Source organism: Salvia hispanica, chromosome 4 (genome assembly GCF_023119035.1).
Source record: "Salvia hispanica cultivar TCC Black 2014 chromosome 4, UniMelb_Shisp_WGS_1.0, whole genome shotgun sequence".
NCBI classification, from domain to species: Eukaryota; Viridiplantae; Streptophyta; class Magnoliopsida; order Lamiales; family Lamiaceae; genus Salvia; species Salvia hispanica.
The window spans coordinates 53,169,308-53,186,674 of NC_062968.1; the positions used below are offsets into that span (position 1 = coordinate 53,169,308).

Sequence of the window (17,367 nt, forward strand, 5' to 3'; positions counted from 1 at the left end):
AAATCATCAATGTTTCAATTCTAAAGATCCGATCATAATCCAAAAAACTACCACGTTCAACAAATCAACAGTTGCATTCAAACAGTGCATACATATATATTAATGGAAGTCTCAACTGTTACTCTATTCTCCATTTCGCAACTAAAATTCTGTCTAAAAAGACGCAGTTAGTACAAGGCATGACCATGTAGCCATGGAGCCTATGCACCTCGATATAGCATCAGGCTCGACCGGGTGAACTAATTTTTTGGCCAAGTGCTGTAGCACCACAACCAACATCGCATACGATGTGCTTATTCAGGCTGATCCAATATCCCAGTCATTTTGATATCTTTGCAGTCAGTTCTCGTACTAGCTTTGCAGCAACCATCGCAGTCATCCCATCAACAGTGTCTCGCTGTGGATTGAACTCCACAACATCAGCAGCAACCACATCACCTTTAAGGTTTTGAAGAATGTTGAGAACATCGCGAAAAGAGAGGCCTCCTGGCTCAATGTGAGAAACTCCTGGTGCAAATGCTGGATCCATACAGTCCAAATCGACAGAAATATACACACCTTTTACACCTTCACCAAGTTTCTGCAAATAATTCAAGGCTGAAAAGAATAAGGACAAACATTCTGGCAAGAACAAATTTGATTCTTTGGCATCGTTTTTTACTCTCATTTTTGAGACATATAATATTCAAAACTTGATTACTGGTAGTACTATACCTAAGATGGTAATCAGAGCTCAAGCCTCAGAAATAAATTCAAAAGTTCAAAAGACACTGAAACAATTCATATTGTCATGTACTCATTTATGGTTCACACACGTTTCAGATTGATAATCCTCAAATTTTGAGATAGTGACAGCGAGAGGAAAACAGAGCAACACAAAAGACTGTAAGGTGGGTGTTGGGTGGGGGGGAAAGAGAGACCAGATTCTCGAGTAGGTTCCGATCCCTTGAAAATGTCCGCATTTCATATTGCTCTACACCAAAACGCTTCCCCTGTTCCCTGCCCTCCTTTGTAATTGATCTGATTCCAACCTGCATATTATAAGAATTTCAATCAACCCCTTTTTCTGATTATATTTGGCTGGGAAAAGTAAAGCATGCTAGGTTTGTCATAATTTTGGCATGGCTCTCCGGTGAAATTTTGGATCAATGGACATAAACAATCATCACTGACAAAATCTTAGGTCACCTGCAACAGTCGCCGAGCATAACCACCCTCCATGATTCTAGCAAAAGAAGATGCATGAGAATATTTGTTCCCCTCGAAAGCATCATAAATATCAGGATGAGCATCCAGGTGAAGAATATCAACAGGCCCTCCAAGCTTCTCAGATACGGCTCTCACAGAAGGAAATGAAATAGAATGATCACCTCCTAGCACCAAAGGCCGCAATGGGTCCTAAAAAGTACAGAAAAAAAGGAAAATGAGATATGTATGAGGAAAATTTGAAAGATAATCCCTACAAACAAAGATATCTTTGGAAATGGGAGCTTACTTCTTCCATCACTAACTTCACAGATTCACTTATAATATTCATCAATCTATCATCATCAACTCCACAATCTCGTAACTCCTGAACTGGAACATCACCAACATCTGTCAGGACCCTTGGATCATTAAGATCTTTACCTGCATAGCCAGATTCCTCATGAACAAATTCAGCATCATTGTATAGGAAGGGGGGAGAGAGAAAAAAAAAAGAAATCATATTAAGAATAAAGTAACACAAGTGTATAGTTCATGCATGCCAGTGAAATTGCTAAAGTAACTATTAGGAGTACTTAATTATCTTCATGACTCGTTGTGAATAAACCAACCTTACTTTTGAATAACGATAAATGAAATCAAGAAGTAAATAAATTTACATCTTTTTAACAAATCCAATTTATTGCTCAATAGATGCAGATCCCTGATACACGAAAAACAAATTTGCAACATTGATATGACAAATTCAAATTCTTGATTCTAAAGATTTATAGTATAACTTTGAACAAGAACATGGATATCAAAATATTTGGGAGGGACTATCAGCAAGATACAAAGGTTTAAATGATAAACAAAGGGCTTTCTGTCAACAATGCAACAACAAACAAATGACTGGAATTCCACTATTTATTAACATCATTTTCCTCACTATGAACTAGATATAAGTATAAGATACTAATAGACTTAATACTGATATGATACTAAGCAATAACCAATCATTTCCCTTAGTATGAATTACCATTCAACAAACAAATGAAATCCTTGGAAGAAAGAGTATTCATGCCCAACCAAAATGGCATGACTACTTGACTAGTGATGGATAAGCATTACCTTCTTCTGTGGTGGAATTTGTGCTCCCACACCAAATGGCTTCTCTTATACGTGGTGGTGCAAATGCAGGACCCTGAAGAAAGGAAGAGTTGTGTCCTAAGGGAACTCCGAGAAGAGATGCTGATGCCGCCACACCTCCCAAAGCTCGTAGTAGTTCCCCCTGTTGCAAAGATAAACTAAAACTAGGTGAAGATGCTGTAGATACAACGATTTGCGAAATTTAGGCCATATTGTTTAACTTCTCCCAGACACCATTCTCAAATTTATTCCCCAGAAAATCAATCCAGATATTGCTTTTGGATACCTCAAGGTAACAGATAACCAAATAGAAGTATCCCACAAGGAGCTATAATTCAGAAATCACAGAAACAATCTTCTCGTAATTTATCATGAAATGATGTTCCAAGTTCGCCATCATATTCAGAGACCAACTAGCATAAACATGAACATCTTTATACACCATTGACAGGAATGTAATGAATTCCAACTACACCATTGACATTAATCCATGAGGTAATTGAAGATGGATAAATATATGTTAGGTCATTAGAATATACCTTGAGCTTCGCCCTCTCGCGGATGAGTGTCAGGGATGCCTCAATAACACGAGCCTGGCCTTTCTCTATCAAGTCCTTTGGAACATTTTCAGCATTCAGCCTCTGCAGATAATGGATTCCCATCCTTCCAACGTTTTTCATCTTTTCCGGTAATGGAATTCACAATTTCTGTCCAAATAAACAACCACATAACATAAAAAAATATGTTCAGTTCAAATATTTTTACTAAGATCCTTCAAATCGGAGAGTAATCCACCCGAAAATTACAGCTAAAACATTAGAGTGCCTCAGATGAATGCAAACTTTTACACGAATCAGTAACAACTAATTCCACATATGCGATTCCTTTAATCGCTCTAGCTTTATCAATTCACTTCAACCATCACAAAAGACACAGATTAAAGCAATCAAATTCTACTTAGAAAACGATGTGAAATCAAAACCCAAAACAAACCTTAATACCAGAATTAGACACTGAATGGAGTGAATTAAACACAGAAATCGTAAAATCCAGGATCGATAGGTAGAAATTGAATCGATCGAGACATACCTGGGTGTGATGGGCGAGAAATGGCGGCAGGTCAGTGTGTGTTGTGAGTGAAGGGAGAGGTTTCTGGTACCACCTTTTTGGCGCTGATGCGAGAATGATTAAGGAGCATAAATGACATGCAGCTGCTTTAATTTTATAATCCAAAATTGATTAGTGGATTATCTCAACATTTGATAGTTGGATTAGGACATGATTTACACGTAATCAATCCAATACAAAATTACCCAAATTTTTAATTGAAACGTGAGGTTATTAAATTAATTTTTGCACAGTATAATCCACTTGAAGTTGGACACTTGGGTTTTCCCATTTCCATAAATCCTTGTCGTCGTACGGGTCGAAAAAGCGGCGTCACGCAGCTCTATGCATTAATAGAATTATCAATTATCCATAATTTTACATGTAACCCACCAAGCACAATAAAAGGCCCAACATTAATTCAAGTAACCAACCAAGTACAAACAACACTACTCAATATAAGGCCCAGCATTAATGAGCTGAAATATTTTAGTTTTTGTAACCTAGTATTTGAAAGGGCCGGGCCCAATCTAAAATGATCTTGATCATGATGTTTTTAAAATTAGAATTTCTAAATGAAGGTCCAAAAATAATTTATGTGTTTTTAAAATTCAACTTTTTTAAAATAAACTAAAACTTCTTTAAATATAAATTTTTTAAAACTTTATTACCATTCTTCAATATCTTAATTTAGTATACGTTTCGCGAATAAAAATCCTGTTTTTCCTACTAATTTCATTTAAAACTAATTTCTCAAGGAGAGGGAGTACATTTTTTTGCCCAAGCACTGAAATTTGTATTTTTATTGAATTAAATATATTTATTTTACAATCATAAAACATCTATCGTCCTCAAAAAAAGCAGGGGAGAAGTGGCGAGAATCAAAACAACGTAGAGCAGTCCAGAAACTTGTGAAACTAACAAGAATCTTTCACATTTGCTATTCCATTGCTGTAATGCACAGCATCATTCACCACCGCCTCCCACTCTCTCTCCCAGCAAGGCTCGTGCCTTCCCTCAGCATCTCCACCTCTTCCCAACAACCCGCCATGGAAGAGAAGCAGCAGGAGCTCATCAATCAAGTCCTCACATACCACCACCAAACCAAACACTCCTTCACCAAATACGCCCGCTCCGCCCCCTCCCTCGACTGGGCCAACCAGCCCAATCCCTTCCGCCGCTACCTCTCCTCCCCCCTCCTCCCCCTCCCCCACCCCGATCACCCCAATCCCACCTCCCCCCCTTACCCCTCCCTCTCCAATTCCCTCCCGCCCCCAAAACCCCTCTCCCAATCCACCATCTCCGAATTCCTCCACAACTCCCTCGCCCTCTCCGCCTGGAAAACCACCGGATACTCCACTTGGTCGCTCCGCGTCAACCCCAGCAGCGGCAATTTGCACCCCACCGAGGCTTACGTCGTCTCCCCACCTGTAAGCTCCCTCTCCGACTCCTCATTCGTCGCCCACTACGCGCCCAAGGAGCACGCGCTCGAGCTCAGGGCTCTAATCCCACATGAATTCTTCTCCCTGCTACCGAAAAATTCATTCTTGATCGGGCTCGCGTCGGTGTTTTGGCGGGAGGCGTGGAAGTACGGGGAGAGGGCGTTTAGGTACTGCAATCACGACGTGGGGCACGCGGCAGCGGCGGTGGCCATGGCCGCCGCCGGGCTCGGGTGGGATGTTAGGGTTTTAGATGGATTAGGGCATGAGGAGCTGGAGAGATTGATGGGGTTGGAGGTTTTCCCCAAATTTCACATTCCGAGCAGGCCGGTGAAGGGGAGGATGCCCGAGCTCGAATTCGAGCATCCTGATTGTGTGTTGCTGGTTTTCCCCAGTGATTCAGGGGAATTCGAGGTTGATTACGGGAAGCTGAGATCGGCGGTGATGGAATTTTCGAATCTTGAATGGAAGGGGAAGCCGAATGTGCTTAGTAAGGAGCATGTGTGTTGGGATGTCATATATAGAACAGCGGAGGCTGCGGTGAAGCCATTCGAGATGGGGAAAGAGTTGGTGGCGGAGATGTTTAGGAGTAGTGGGATGATTAGTGAGAGTTGTTATAAGGGGTTTAGTCTGAGTGAGGTGGTGAGGAAGCGTAGGAGTGCAGTTGATATGGATGGTGTTACTGTGATGGAGAAGGAGACATTTTATCAGATTTTGCTGCATTGTATGCCTTCGGGCGGTGGAGTGAGCCAGGGGAAGCAGTTGGCATTGCCCTTCCGGGCCCTGCCTTGGACCTGTCAAGTTCATGCCGTTCTTTTTGTTCATAGAGTTGTGGGTTTGCCTAATGGTTTATACTTCTTGGTGAGGAATGAGGACCATTTCAATGATATTAAATCTTCCACAAAGTCGGAATTTAAGTGGGCGAAGCCTGATGGCTGCCCAGACGACCTTCCTCTCTACGAGCTCGAACAAAATGACTGTCGCGAGCTCTCCAAGCGGCTTTCCTGTCATCAGGTATGCCTAATGCCTAGCCTATTTAACATATATTGAAATTTTCAGAATTTCTATGTTTGATATGCCACTTGGCCGTAGCTTGAATGTAACATGAGACCTAACTTCTGAATTAGTAGTGATAAGAACTAATTGCTGTAATTAGAAATGTGGTTGATATGCCTGATGTGTACGGGTTTTGCACTCAGTTTTGTAGACTTCTACCTGCGTTTTGCCCGTCAATTAAGAAATTAATTGAAATGAATGATAGGTATGTTATTGACAAGTTCATAGAAGTTGTTGAAAATGAAGATATAAGGCAATAATTGGTTGTTGTTTCTTTGAGAGCATTAGAACAAGTTCCCGTACTGCCGTTTTTCAAGCAATTATCTTTAGCACAAAATAGTCCTTGTAACATTTTCCACACAATCCACATTTAGTGAGGTTCTTTGCTCACATGTACTCTGACAGCCTCTATAGTCGGCAAGTTACCAATAGGGTAACTGTTGTGCAGTTCTTTTTACACTTGTGAGTTGTGACTTGCCATGGTCATAATAAAACTAACATTTTGTGAGGATTGAACCGTGTATAATTTATTTGTATGAAAAGCTATCGAACTATCATGATTGATACTATTATTTTTATGGTGAACTTCATACTATTCTCTCATCTAACTGAAATGCTATCTTTTTGTAGGACATTGCTGCTGATGGCTGCTTCAGCCTTGGTATGGTGGCTCATCTTGAGCCAACTTTGCGGGGGATTGGTGCATGGATGTATCCACGGCTATTTTGGGAAACTGGAGTTCTTGGTCAAATTCTCTATCTCGAAGCACATGCAGTCGGGGTTTCTGCTACTGGAATTGGTTGCTTTTTTGATGATCCTGGTACGCCATTATTCATTTCATACTCTTAAAGTTCAGTCTAGCATATATGCACATATATTTTGTCAGCTTGAAAATGGTAATATGAAGAAGTGCTACCACAGTGTTTTAGGACCCTATTCAGAAAATTCCGGTTGGATTAAAAATCTTCAATTGATGGAATAAAAATGCATTTTTTTGGTAACTCCCTGTTGGTGCACATTGAACTGCACCAAGGAAGGAAAATGACTTTCACTGGAGGAACATATATGAATGATATCTTATAAATACGTTAGTATGTAGTACCTATTTTTCCTCGGGCTGCTATGTCGGAAGGGGGTGCAGAACGATTTCACTAATTGTAGCCGAAGGTCTAAAAGGGATTAATGATAAGATAAAGTGAGTTCGGAGAGATTGGTTTCTGTTATTGCCGTTTGATGAAGAAAAGTAAAACAGGTAGTGTATTTAAGCTAAGATTTATGCTACCCTCTGTAGATCTGGTCTGTGAAAACGATAGTGGAGAATCATAAGATTTGGGCTATTTATATGTTTGTGGTCTAATGAGAAAGAGATATAGGTATAGGAATCTGAATCCATATTTATCGCTTGGATTCATTGTCTTCTTAGAAATGGTTATTTACTCCCTTCCTGTTTCCATTTATTAAGCCCGCGGTTATTTTTGTTTAACGTGATCTTGAGGATTGCTTTGCTAATTTCCTTCCCGAACAGAAACACAGCGTACTCATCCCTTTTTATGAAAGCAAAAAGATGTCATCTTTTAAATAAACCACAAAAACTATTCACGTAAGGGTATATTAACACATTAATTTCTAATTTAGAAGGCCGTTATCCTTTTATGTTCATCTGAAGGCCATCATTTGGAAAGCCATTTGTGTGGGTGGTAAAACATAACATTGTACATCAAGGATAAAAATAGGTGGACACACTCTTCCAAACAAGGAACTCCAACCTGATTCCTGTCAATGAAGGATCTCACAACTTCAATTGATCCTGTGTGATACCTCTCAATAGACTAAAACTGTTCTGGATCCCAGGCATTGTGTTGCCAAACCATCTGTCTTCTGTTGTATCTCTCGTCAGTGTTGCGAATTTGCGATTGGAGTTGTTGCAAAGTTGCCACTTGTATTTGCTATCCTTTCAGTTGTTTTCTTGAACAAGCTATCCACCTTCCTTTGAAAGTTGATTTTCTGACTCAGCAATCGGCATTTGTGTATGCTTAGTCTTATGGCAAGGCATGTTTAGTGTTTTTGAGTAAAGTTGCGTGATATTACACGCCAATAACCCAACAATATATGGTTGGAAAGATAATACTAATATCTGAGCAGATGAGTTTGAATGGGCAGATATGGTTAGTCTCTGAATCTGAATTCAGAATTTTATATATGAAGCACATCTACTATATTGAAATTTGAATCTTTGTAATGTGAGTCAGTATGATCCTGGAATAATAGATCTGTAATTTATAGAATAGTCGAATTCTGCATCGTCTCTCTAGCTCAGGCTTCATAACCTAGCTCTGTCACAAGTCTTGTTAGAACTTACTATCGAGCTATCCAGAACTGGTTTCTGATAATTGCCTCATCTTCTGTAGCATAATCAAGACATTTCTTCTATATGCTTGTTGAGAACGTAGCTCAAACTATACATGATAAGTACTCCACCTGACCCTTATGAAAGTCACTGTTACAAACCAGTGTACCTTAAATGACAAATTAACTGCTTATGGTATTGGAATACTACTAGGTTCTTAGCTTGTTCGCTGTTTTTGCGTTGATACAACGTATTTGTCTTCATTGAGATATACATAGCTCTGATTTTCTTTCTCAAATTGCTGGCAGTGCACGAGATTCTCGGGTTGCAGGGCTCCAAGTTTCAGAGCCTTTATCATTTCACGGTTGGTGGCCCGGTGGCGGATAAGCGGATAATGACCTTACCTGCGTATCCCGGGCCCAGCTGTGATGCTTAAAACAACAGTGCAATGAAAAATAAAATGCCCAAAGTGATCATCATTCATCAAAGGACTTGGTAAGGAAATTGATTGTTTGCAGCTAATGAAAATTGTTACAGTATATAAAAGGTTTTATTGAATTTAAGTAGGTAGATCAAAGCAGGTGTAAATGGCTGTATGTTTACATATTGATGCAAATTTTGTAATATCTTAGCACGAATCAAGATTTTATTTAAGATTTGATGATATTGTACCGAATAAATATCATGAATAAATAATAATTGATGTACCAAATCGACTCGTTGTAAAGAATATTTCAGTATTTTTTTTATAATAGTACTTTTACACTGTATAAATTTGAAGAAGGTGGGAGCCTTTACAATGAATCCAGATCAATGAAGATGCAAGTTGATCATTAACAAATATTTTGGTATTTACATATTTTTAGAATATACACTTCATTATCAGGTGGCACTTAGCTGCCTGCTATAATATATCTTTATCACACTTGTATTGAAAATGAAGACCAATTTAATTAAGTTGAATCAAATCGAGGAAGAACAGAACACGCGTGAAATCTCTAGAATCTCAATCATGGTACTAAAAAATTGCATGTTGTAATTTATAAAAAGGGCTTAAACATAGTACTATAAAAAAAAGTAAAAAGTAAGGGTGTTGTAATTTTGGTTATATTATGATTGATTATAGAGTACTCTTGATTATAATATGTTTTTTTAATCTAAATTAATGAGCATGTTATAATTAATAAAATGATTGACTATTGGCCAAAACTATAAAATTGGTGAAACTTTGGTCTGTTATGTAAATTTAAAAATTAGCTAGAAATTATGATATTTAGATTTGTTAGCAATAATTTCACGATGAAAAAATCTAGTAGTCTAATTGAATATACTCCTTATTGATGTACGTTATAGTTTATGTGTAAGTAGACGCAATTTTTACTTTTCGGCTGTCGTATATACAATCATATAATCATATAATTTCATCAAAATATTCAAATTTTATAATTTTTCGACTGATTTTCAAAATTGCGGGACAAAACTAACTAAATAGAATCCCTAAATCCGAATGACATGGAATTGAATTGGGTGAGGGTTGACTGTCAGAATTAGATTAGCCGTTATGCATGGGCCACGAAATTTGCTAAACCAAGTTAAACCCACGTGATTAGTTTTAATTAATCCTCCATTATAAGTCGTCGGTTTAAATAAAGCCTTACCAAGATACACCCAAATCTGATGACAATATAAAAATATGATAACTTTTCGTAATTAACAGTCATTTTGTCATAATATTGCACTCTACACGGATGGTTTATCTCTTAATCAAGGACTTATAATAATTATAGGAGCAAATCATTTAGTAATTAGGAATATAATTGCCTTGAGGGTTCACTTTCATATGGAAAAAGTGTGAAGCTTGATTGTCTCTGTGCATTTGGTATTTCAATTCACTTTAAGTTATTTGAATTGTATCTATAGTCGTTGATTGTTGAGTATTTGGTTCTCTTATTATTCAAATTATTTAAATAATTGCGTATCAATTTCCTTTATTTTAGCATCATGCTTTTCAAAAGCAATGCTTCCTGAAATACTACAATAATTTTGTAGCAAAGAAATGGAGCAGAAGCCGATAACATAGCTGATACTATTATTATTAGCATATATATTATTATTATTATTATTTTTATTTTTATTATTTTATTATTATTATTATTATTTTTTTTTTTTAAAAAAAATTTACGAAATGTTTTTCTTTCTAATACTTCTACGGTTTGTACTTCACCACCGTATATTGTTTACTACTATTCTCAATACTAAAGAAAAATTTCATGATCTTTGAGTCATTCCATGCAATTCAAAAGTTAAAAAGAGAAAAATCTTTTGAGTGTTACCCAAGTAAGAATGTACTTGCCCAACATTATTCTTGAACATGAAAATTTCTAAGACAAATTAGTAACTCTAAAGTTACTTAGCATTCCATTTGGCCCCACCATGAATTAAGGTTTTTGTTTAGTCCAAATCCGACATAAACTATCCAACCTGGTTCTAGGAAGCTACAAACACATGGTCATTGACATTGTTAAAATAATATTTACTGTACTCTAGAATGCAATCTCATCCAATCTAGCCATGGAGATGCATGATGCTTCAAATCCTCTCTATATAAACCTCATAACCACAACTTCATTATCACACATCAACATCAAACATTAATTCAAAGTCAAACTCCAAACCCAAAGTTTTTTCAACCTCCCTTCCACACATACAATGGCAAAAACAATAGCCTTCCTAACACTTTCCCTTCTTGTCCTTACCCTAGTTCAAGCCCAGCACCCGGTCTCCCGGGGGCGTGCCCGATCTAGGGCTAGGGCGTTCATTGAGTCGCAATGCGAGAAAACACTATATTCCACTATGTGCGTAAGGTACTTATCACCCTATGTTGCTAGCTTCACCAAAATCCTAAGCCACCGACAGCTCGCCCAGATCGCACTGAAAGTCACCCTAGCTAGGGCCGAGTCAACACAAGCCTACATCACCGAAGTGGCCAACAAGACCAAGGGCCCAGAGTCCCGATCCGTGAGGGAGTGTTTGGATCAGATAAATGATGGAGTGGATCAGCTCACAAAATGCATCAAGGAGGCGCAACACATAAAGGAGAACGGCGGAAGCAGTAGTGACTTCACATGGCATGCAAGCAACGTCCAAACATGGATGAGCACTGCATTGACCGATGCAAGCATGTGCATCGATGGGATCTCGGGCCGAGCCATTGGGGGGAAGACGAAGGCCTTGATCAAAGCTAGGGTTCTCAATCTTCAACAGGTTACTAGCATTGCGCTGGCCTTGTTCAATAGATTTGCTGCAAGATTTAGAGCTGCTCATGTTGTCAAACCCTAGTTCAGTCAATCCCTTTTAAGTTTTTGAGCATCTTAGATGCTTTGCTACATATTGTTTATTGAATTTGATTTGTTTGTTTTCTGATGGAAAATTATAATGATATGAAAAAATAACATGTAAAGTACATATTGATTCAAGTTTTGCAAATTCTTATATAGTATTAACATAAATTTAAAGCACCTATACACATCAATGAATAATTAAAATGCAACAAGGCTAGAAAATCATCAGGGAAAGAAACAAAAGGTGGATAGCCAAGATATAATTCTAAACTGAGAAAATTTCTAAACTTGGAAATTCTACATAATAAAATCATATGGAGTAAATAAATAAGAAAATTTGAATCCTCTCATTTGATATCTTATTATCAGTTGCTGAAAATAATACAATCATTTGAAACTGAAAAAAAAATTAACTCAAAATTTGAGGCAGAATAGTACACAAATACAACACCTTGCCACTAAGAGCAAGAAAGCAACAAGAAAACCGCATTCCTCAAGTAAATGCGAATGTTGCTTGAATCATCTCAACAATAATCCATAATCCATTTATGGGCTCACCCAAGGAAACACTTTTGGCGACGAGGGCAGGCGTGCAGAGAGAACTTCAACTCCTGTATCTGTGACCTGCAGAATCGTCGCAGGCGTTACCACAAGAATACCAAGATTCGTTAAAGCAATTGTTCTAGTGCTGATATCAGCCAGAATATTATGTATAATGACCAGAATGTACGATTAGACACGTAAAAATTGATGTGGAATGTACTATGTAGTATAGATTCCTCCAAGAATGTAAACAGCCCAAGCTGAGATTTTACCAGAAGTGTATGTTCAAATTGGGCACTGCGTTTTCCATCTGCAGTTACAGAAGTCCATCCATCAGGCCACGTCCGATCGCGCCAAACACCTGCCAAGGAAGTGATTTTAGATGCAAATAGAAAATATACAGAGATTCAAACAAAGTGCATTGGTTAGTAAGTAAATATCTACCAGAATTTATCATAGGTTCAATGGTAAATGTCTGGCCCGCTTTCATCACTCCAACAGCTTTATTTTCTACTCAAGGTTAAGGCATCGCGGGAAAGTGGAAGTTACGAGGTAATGGAAAGATAATATGATACATATACTCTCGGATCAGGAATCCTAAAGCCAAGATATATCTCGAGTTCATTTATCTCAACTCAATTGATTTTTTGCAGGACAATTCACCAAAACAAACATGCATTATTAGAACTATCCTCAAAGCAAAATATGATAAAAGCGTAGCAGTTCAACTCCACTTTGAGGATACTTGCATAATGGGGTATATTTGGTGCACAGTGGAAGAGCTCGCCAATTCCATGACCACAATAAGATTTCACCTGTAGAATGACAAAAAAGAGCACTTGTATATCAGGAACGTCAAAAGTTTGAATGAAAAATTATAGATTTACAAATAAGAGACGCTCAATTACCACAGAGAAACCAGACATAGAAGCATGCCGGCTAATGATTTCCCCCATTTCCCGGAAACGGACTCCAGGTTTAACTATAGAGAGCATGAATAAGACACAATAAACAGTCAAGGGGTATGATTCCGAGATGATATTCAAAGCAGAGAAATGAATCAAAGTAACAAGCACAAGCAGAACTAAATAATTTTGAGTTTGTATGATTGTTCAAGCAAGAGTTGAAAAGTACACGGGAAAACTGGGGAAGGAAGGGAAAGAGAGCTAGATACCAAAAGAATTATGCCACGTCACAAAAGGGCAAACACTTACCAGCTGCTATTGCTTTATCCAGGCATTCATATGTACACTGAACCAGCCGTTTAGATGCTTCATCAACATTACCCACAAAGTATGTTTCATTCAAGTCAGCTGCACAACAAGACAAGCAAGAAAGTATTAAGTATCTTTACATTATGAATATACTCATAATAACTATGACCTTGAGTTGGCAATGAGTAACCTTACCATGTACCCCTTTATAGTACACAGTCACGTCAACATTGACAATATCTCCATCCTCTAATATCCTGAATGGTAGAATCAGAAGTGAGTGAGAAGGTAATTTCCCAGTATAGAATGGTTACCCACATGTATTACAGTTATTATAGATGATGTGTGTGTTTCTTTACATAGAATTCAAAATCAAGAGGTTGGGTCGTTCTTGAGCCGAGGAGAAACAAATTAGAGACCGGAAGAATATATGTGAGAATCATAAGACCAAAGTCACTAAAAGAACCTCAGATTTCAGACACCAGATTCATGGTAGGAAATGGATTTCAATGGCTATACAACATTAGGAGCTATGGTATAATTCGTGCTTGAGCTTACAACATACCTTGCATCAGGGATCCCATGACAGATGACTTCATTTACTGACCTGAGAGAATTAAGAGTTCATAACTTCATATTTTGATGTATTTAGGGACTGTGATGTGAATAACATAACATCAAAGTAAGAAATACCTACGTGCAGCAAGACTTCGGAAAGAAATGATAATTTAAAGGAGATGGATATCCTCCTGAAAGAAAAATATAGTGCACACAGAAACATCATATCTACTAATCTGACACATAAAACAACAAACAAAATTCTCTAGGTAAGGATATAGTGTTAAACGTGAGGTATGGAAATCATACCAGCAGAAACAGTTGCTTCATGAACAACAGCATCAATTTCATCAGTAGTAATTCCTGGTCTTACAATCCGAGCAGCAGCATCCAAAACTTCCCTTGCAATCTGGAGGTAAGAATGAAACACTAAGCAAGAAGTCGAAACTATACTCAATTGCCGAAAATATATTGCATACTGAATACAAGAATAATAATTAAACTCTTCGAAGACAAGATGCCATCTAATGTTGTTTCAGCTAGACTTTTACCAAGCGAGAACAGTATTTCTAATTTTTTATGAATCTCTCTTTTTTTTTTTGTTCAAGACCAAGGCATCCACCAGCGACCAATCCCTTGCTGATTTGTAGGCACTAGAGGGTGCGACCCCTTTGGATTTAAGGCTGCTCCATACCAAAGTCAAGGATCGGACCCTTTTGGTAAGGATGGATGAGTCCCCTAACTTATTAGTGATTCATTGTGTCTATTGTGTGTATTTCTCCAACTCCAGTATATTCAGTGAGAACATGCATTCATAATTTCTATATTAAGAACAGAACAACAAAGAGGCTTACCCGGCAAGCTTCTCTCATTCTCTTGATTTGCTCTGGAGTTTTGATCTTCATAAATTATATCATGAAAAATAATTGCATCCAGTCATATCCAGTTTACTAGAAATAAAAGGTAAGACTTTAGAAAGCACACATAACTCAGAGACGAGTGACTACCTCCACAACATGTTGCAGGTCACTATTGGGTTCAATTTTCGGAATTCCCTGAAAAAGGTAGAAGAAATAGATGTTATGCACCTGATATAGGCAGGAGTATTAGCATAAAAACAATTATGTCTTCTCACTGAAAAAAAGTCCCGGTGAACATTAATCACCCAGATAACCAGACATGCCATTTAATACTGTATGTTGTATCCAGTACAAAAATTCAAAGCTTGATGCAGCAATCATTTAGAAATAAATGAACTAAGAAACTTACATCAATTGCCCAGTCAGGTTGATCAATATGATTAGGTACAAAACGTTTCGGTGATATTGGATATGGTCTTAATGGTCTGAAAAGGAAGAGGAAAGAACAGAGTAAGAATTGAGTATAAACTTTCGTAGTTGCAGAAGAAGCTTTCTTTTTGGCGGGTGGGACAGGGGTTGAAGTAATCAGTACCCTGTCCAGTCAAAATGTGGAAGCTTTGGGGTCCGAGACTGTCCTTTCCGCAAGCAGTATAGCCAGCCATCATTGGGCAGGCCCAAATTTCGTTCAGTAGAATTTTCAGGTGCAGGGGAAGAAGGTTTTGTACCCGAGTGAACAGATTTATGCGAACTCCAGGATGCCTTGAAACAATCTTGGGAACTGGAAAGGGTAATGATCTTCATCAAGAATATGCATTAACTTCAATATTGCAGCCAATTCCACAAAGAATGAAGCCCAATTTACAGTAATTATCATACACAAGAACAGAATAATCACTACTATGGTATGTGTCTACACTTCAACCAACTAGACACTCCAATTCCATAATTTAGACTCTCAGTCATCTTACCTACTTTATTTTGAATTATATACATTACTATATCCTACTTGTAAGTGCAAAACATACTTAATCCAGTTTCAAGAAAAAGGTACATTCCATTAAATACAACTAAAGACTAACCAGAAAGCGGCATCTTCACGGGGAAGCTTTAGTTGTACGCACTTGGGGCACCTATAAACAGCAAACATCACCATGAGTAGTGCACAGACCATAGCACCTCAACACACTTAAAATTTCCCAAAACACGAATAGCAATCCAGTAAGTGAAACCCCACCACCAGTCACCAGCAAATCAAATTAACCAAATAGAACACCATTTTCAATGCAACACCAGATTATAATTAAGGGTTGCGATAAAGATTCAATCTTTAGTCCCTTACAAGCCGTAAAATATAAATTAAAAATAGTGCAAAAAGTGAGGAGAGAATATCATACTGAAGATGAGCAGGTTTGCCACATCTAGCACAAGATAAACCGGTGTTTTCCACTTCATCTGATCCACCAGCCATTTTTTTCTCCAACTGCATCAACCACAAATAAATTGGAAAAAATATTAACAGACAATCCGAATCATCCAATGCTTTTCACAATCAACAGTTACGTCGCAATAATTAGTAGACGAGATTATTACCTTGGCAATTCTGTGATTTTGAGAAAAATAAGAATGCTAGGGTTTTCCACAAAATAAAATTAGACGGACACGGAGATGGAGGGTTTATAAGAATCGGTTGTTATGGTCAAAGTCAACTTATAAGAAATTATAATGAATAAAAGAAATAAATTCATACATAATCTATAATAGTAGTACTCCTTTAGATGCTCGATTTCAAGTTCAATTGCATAAAGGTTAAATAGAAGAAGTATATATTGCATAGTATAATTAAATTAGTAGAACAAGTTTTTTCATGTGGAATAATGTCGTATAAGGCACATCTGCATACTACTAGACCTAGTACTTGAAAATTTTGTCCTCAAATTCAAAAATATTCCTTATATTCTAATTCGGTTATTCTTTATTTTGAATCATATTTTGATTGCATGGGTAGAACTAGAAAATAACAAGATAGTTATATATCTTGGGATTATATTTTCGACTCAAAAATAAGATAATGTTTTATGATATTGCTTAAATAAGATTATGTTTCAATGATAAAAATATCCACAATACTAATGTATACGTATATTTTTTTTATATAAATGACAGTATATATGTAGTGTATATCTTATGATTAAGTTAATTGAATCATTACTTTATTAATTTAAGTTAATTATCATGTGATTAATAAATATATTGGGGTAATAATTAAAATTGTCAGAAAATTTTTGTGAGGAATTTATTTTCTAGCTGGGACGGGGCCTTGTCCATTTTTTGGGCTTATTAATGATCAAACAAGACAACCAAACAATGAGAAAAGCATTAAACTTAACTCTATCTTGCCTTTGCCTTACATTGGCCTTAGAGCATCCACAATAGCAATCTTCTCCACTTTGCATTTTTTTCATTTTTTATAATTAAATATCTAGTTATCAATTCATTTTAAAGTACAGCGATCATAATCAATTATAACCAATGTGCAATATTTCGTGCTCTCCTTTCAGTAGTATCCTC

The 17,367-nt window shown here is 37.3% G+C and overlaps 4 protein-coding genes across 4 annotated transcripts; 2 read left to right on the forward strand and 2 right to left on the reverse strand.

The window, feature by feature from the left end:
• Window positions 1-35: 35 nt before the first annotated feature.
• Window positions 36-3,546, reverse strand: LOC125222025 (arginase 1, mitochondrial). Its single transcript, XM_048124409.1, has 7 exons — window positions 3,424-3,546; window positions 2,874-3,041; window positions 2,317-2,476; window positions 1,496-1,629; window positions 1,189-1,398; window positions 921-1,031; window positions 36-580 (listed from the first exon to the last, which is right to left on the reverse strand). Exons 2-7 carry the CDS (start codon window positions 3,012-3,014, stop codon window positions 320-322), a joined length of 1,017 nt encoding a protein of 338 aa, XP_047980366.1. The 5' UTR covers window positions 3,015-3,041; window positions 3,424-3,546; the 3' UTR covers window positions 36-319.
• Window positions 3,547-4,290: 744 nt separating this feature from the next.
• Window positions 4,291-8,995, forward strand: LOC125224475. Its single transcript, XM_048127878.1, has 3 exons — window positions 4,291-5,894; window positions 6,567-6,756; window positions 8,592-8,995. The coding sequence occupies exons 1-3, from the start codon at window positions 4,398-4,400 to the stop codon at window positions 8,717-8,719; spliced, it is 1,815 nt and encodes a 604-aa protein (XP_047983835.1). The 5' UTR covers window positions 4,291-4,397; the 3' UTR covers window positions 8,720-8,995.
• A 1,937-nt stretch (window positions 8,996-10,932) lies between these two features.
• LOC125219551 (pectinesterase inhibitor 9-like) lies at window positions 10,933-11,759 on the forward strand. The gene has a single exon (XM_048121562.1). The coding sequence runs from the start codon at window positions 10,993-10,995 to the stop codon at window positions 11,620-11,622; it is 630 nt and encodes a 209-aa protein (XP_047977519.1). The 5' UTR covers window positions 10,933-10,992; the 3' UTR covers window positions 11,623-11,759.
• Window positions 11,760-11,950: 191 nt separating this feature from the next.
• Window positions 11,951-16,501, reverse strand: LOC125219550 (methionine aminopeptidase 1A-like). The gene is made up of 17 exons (XM_048121561.1): window positions 16,390-16,501; window positions 16,194-16,279; window positions 15,879-15,929; window positions 15,392-15,577; window positions 15,209-15,284; window positions 14,947-14,994; window positions 14,794-14,838; window positions 14,249-14,348; window positions 14,079-14,130; window positions 13,947-13,988; window positions 13,577-13,638; window positions 13,382-13,480; window positions 13,076-13,149; window positions 12,913-12,982; window positions 12,612-12,677; window positions 12,440-12,528; window positions 11,951-12,248 (listed from the first exon to the last, which is right to left on the reverse strand). Exons 2-17 carry the CDS (start codon window positions 16,265-16,267, stop codon window positions 12,171-12,173), a joined length of 1,212 nt encoding a protein of 403 aa, XP_047977518.1. The 5' UTR covers window positions 16,268-16,279; window positions 16,390-16,501; the 3' UTR covers window positions 11,951-12,170.
• Window positions 16,502-17,367: the final 866 nt, after the last annotated feature.